This window comes from Wasmannia auropunctata, unplaced genomic scaffold, assembly GCF_000956235.1.
Source record: "Wasmannia auropunctata unplaced genomic scaffold, wasmannia.A_1.0 LD334682.1, whole genome shotgun sequence".
NCBI lineage: Eukaryota > Metazoa > Arthropoda > Insecta > Hymenoptera > Formicidae > Wasmannia > Wasmannia auropunctata.
In genome coordinates, this window is record NW_012028208.1 from 1 (window position 1) to 3,527 (window position 3,527).

The 3,527-nt window shown below is 26.1% G+C and overlaps 1 protein-coding gene across 1 annotated transcript; it reads left to right on the forward strand.

The window, feature by feature from the left end:
* Positions 1–2,635: 2,635 nt before the first annotated feature.
* On the forward strand, positions 2,636–3,296 carry LOC105458098. Its single transcript, XM_011703162.1, has 2 exons — positions 2,636–2,927; positions 3,216–3,296. Exons 1-2 carry the CDS (start codon positions 2,671–2,673, stop codon positions 3,277–3,279), a joined length of 321 nt encoding a protein of 106 aa, XP_011701464.1. The 5' UTR covers positions 2,636–2,670; the 3' UTR covers positions 3,280–3,296.
* The last annotated feature ends 231 nt before the right edge of the window (positions 3,297–3,527 follow it).

Genomic DNA, 3,527 nt, shown 5'->3' on the forward strand with positions numbered 1-3,527 from the left:
CGTGTGCTCTTCCGATCTTATATACACTATATAATAATATGCGTGTATATGTGAGTTGTAAATAACAAAGATTGAACTTTGATATATAAAGTGTATTTGCTATTTCCCTACATATATCTTATACAAAATCGTAATCCGAAATATTTTTAAATAATTATATATCTGTAGATAATCGGAAAAATATCTATACGAGAAGTTCTCTCGTAAGTTAACATTTATAAACATATAAATGATTTTGTTAACAAATGAATTGATAAATAGATTTTTTTATCGCGATTCTAACATTGTAAATAGTAAGAAACAGTTAATGTTTATTATTAATTTAAATGTTTTAATCGAAATAATTTATTAGTAAATTATATGGCTATTTTGATAAATAATATTGCTTAAACATTGTCAATAAATAAATATAATGATTAAAAATATTGAAATAAATCAATACAGCTATTTTAATTTTGTATCGTAAGCATTATCTGTATATTATTTTCATTCACTTATTGGCTGACCTAAATGTGACATAAATTAGCCAAAACATGCAAAAAATTACGTAAATAAATAATGTGAGAGAACAAAATCAATCTATCTTATCTATCCTAAACATTGCTTAACGTCGCGTCAGAAAGATTTACTTTACTTTTTTGTTTACAATACTCAAGATATTCAAGAACTTGTTATAAATTCTATTTGTAATTATTAACCATAATAAACTCACTTATCAATTTTGCTCACTTATCAATGAGATCATAAAATAAGAAAAAAGTTTCTCTAAATTTTTTAAATTCATATATAATTATTGTATTTGAAGCAAAGAAACAAAAAATAATTATATAGAGAAAAAATAAAACAAAGAAATTTATTGAAGATTTTTATTAATCTATTATGAAATATTAACAAAAAATATTCGTAAAAGTGCTACAGTTTAAGCGACTTCTCCATTAATATTGTAGTAACGTATAAGAATAAATACATTTTTTAATAATGTTTGAAAATGTAATTTCCGATGACAAATAATAATAACAATTGTTTGCTTGTCATTTAATATCGTATTCGAAAGAATATGTGACATATTATAAAAGGCCAAAAACATTAGTCTTTAAGATATACAATTTTTGAATTTTCAACGTAAATTAAATATTTGATAGTTAAGTAATATCAAGAACTTGATTTACATAAAAAATGATCTAGTCTTAATAGGTATATAGTAGGTATAAGAAAATATGTATTGTCAATATTCTTGTCGAAACAATTTTACTTATAGAAGGCTAAAAACTCAGTAAAAATTTAAAGCTCAATTTTATTAATCTTTTGTTTAAAAGTAATTTACTTCAGTTTTTAGTATATTATTACGTACGTCTTTATTACATAACTATAAGCATTAAACTTGCAATTTTCTAATAAAATTAGCAGCTATACAATGTATGTAGGTACATTAATAAATAGCAAATAATGTCTATAGAAAAGTGGAGAATTACATATTTATCTTGTTGTAAAGAATATAAATAAGTTAAGAATAGGTCAGCTATACATATATGTATGTACATCGTAAATAGCAAATAATGTTTACAGAAAAGTGGAGAATTGCATGTGTATCTTGTTGTAAAGAATATAAATAAGTTAAGAATAAGTTAGCATTGTATTTGTTATGTAATAAATGTGAGTTAATTACTGTATGAGAAACATACATAGATTATTAATTATTATATAGTATTATTTATACGTATGAATAAAAATGTAAAATATTCTTTATATTTTTAAATATACTGCAAAGTATAAATATGTGCATACAAGTATATTTTTATTATTTTATTATCCATAATCACAAGAGTATTATGGAAACTTCCTAAATATTAAATAAATATTCTGTTACATAAATATATATAACGTGTCTTTAGTTAGTTTTATTTAAGATTAGACTTGTTTATAAGTCTGATAAAATTACATTACATTTGCAATTTATTTTTACTGGTTATGTATAGTTTATGGTATAGTTTTAGTTTGTAAAACTATTTACTTCGATCGTTACTTACGATTGCCGGATATAGCATATGACGCTAACAAAATAATGAATATACGTATTTTATCTTAATTATTTTATTTATTCCAGTTTTGTTTTGCATTTACCTTTAGAATAATTCTCGCAATTTTCTCAGTTATAGGTCAATATTTATAGTTAATTCTTATATTTAAGACCATCTTAAGTACCAGTTTTGAGATGTCATAAGTCATTCATATAGAGCCGTATTAGCGTCTTAAGAGATTACTTAAGACAGTGTTGAAATAAGAACTAATTATGAATACCGGTCATAGTTCTCGTGTGACTGTTCAGCTGTAACTTGTTTAAAACTAATTATCATTGATTAAAAATAAGGAGAGGAAAAATTGACAATTTAAATTTCACATTTAAATTGTCAATTTTTCCTTTCTTGAAACTAATTATCATTGATTAAAGATAAGGAGAGGACAATTTGACAATTTAAATTTCACATTTAAATTGTCAATTTTTCCTCTCCTTATCTTTAATCATGATTATTATTTTCAAGAGAGGAAATCGTAAGTAACGATCGAAGTATGAGTAATGATGATGCGTAAAATGCTACGGTTGATAATAAAGTCAGACCATTCGATCGCCGGTGGCTGTCTAGCGAACAACGGGAAAAAATCGTATAACTGATGTTGAAGATTATACGTTTTCGCGAAATTTGGATAAGATGTTATACGAGACAAATAAATACGCAGAAGCTATGCGTGCCAAACATCGGAACAGATCTGCAGAAAGCGATAGAGAAAGTGTCGCGCATCAGACCGTCGAATCAGCCACCCAAAGTCTGGCAATTACAGATCGAAAAGGTGGATAAAGACGGGAAGTTGATAAAGTTCACGATTCAGGAGATTCCCGAAGACCGATACGAAGACGCGATTCAATATATGTAAGTACACATTATATAACTTTCTACCCGTTGAACCGATATGTCGGAGTAAGTTTCACCACGTTTCCGAGATTGTTTCATAATGCAACATCCTTTTGAGAACAGTGTATGATATACCGTTTTACGGATTTAAGATAAAAGATGAAAATAAAGAAAACTCTCATAAAGAGTATTTTTCTTTTTAGAATTACCTTCTAACCGTTCTAACGAGGCCAGAGTCAAATAATTATTTTTTATTTAACATGATCTTTCATTACGATTGCTCTTTATTTTCTGACCTTATTGCAGACGGGCAAAACGATCCTTTATTCATACAAGATATCAAGGTTGGGAAATAACTCGTTACTTGTAACGAAGTTACAGTTACAGTTACTTTTTTTTAATAACTGTAACTTAACTTCGTTACTTTCTTTCCATGTGTAACTGTAACTTAACTTAGTTAGATTTTTTAAGTAACTAGTAACTAATTTAATAGTTACTTTTACAGTTACTTTATATATGTCAAATCGTCACTTTCATGGATCAAAATTATGCAACTCTTTCGCTCAATCACCTAATCGTAATGTTGATTGTAATTATACGAAATATTTAAATAGCTCA

What these genes read in the sequence shown, in the direction of transcription:
- LOC105458098 (XM_011703162.1), top strand. Translation starts at nt 2,671, where the DNA reads ATGTTGAAGATTATACGTTTTCGCGAAATTTGGATAAGATGTTATACG. An exon ending in GAAGACGCGATTCAATATAT is followed by an intron (nt 2,928 to 3,215) that starts GTAAGTACACAT and finishes ACCTTATTGCAG; the next exon opens with ACGGGCAAAACGATCCTTTA.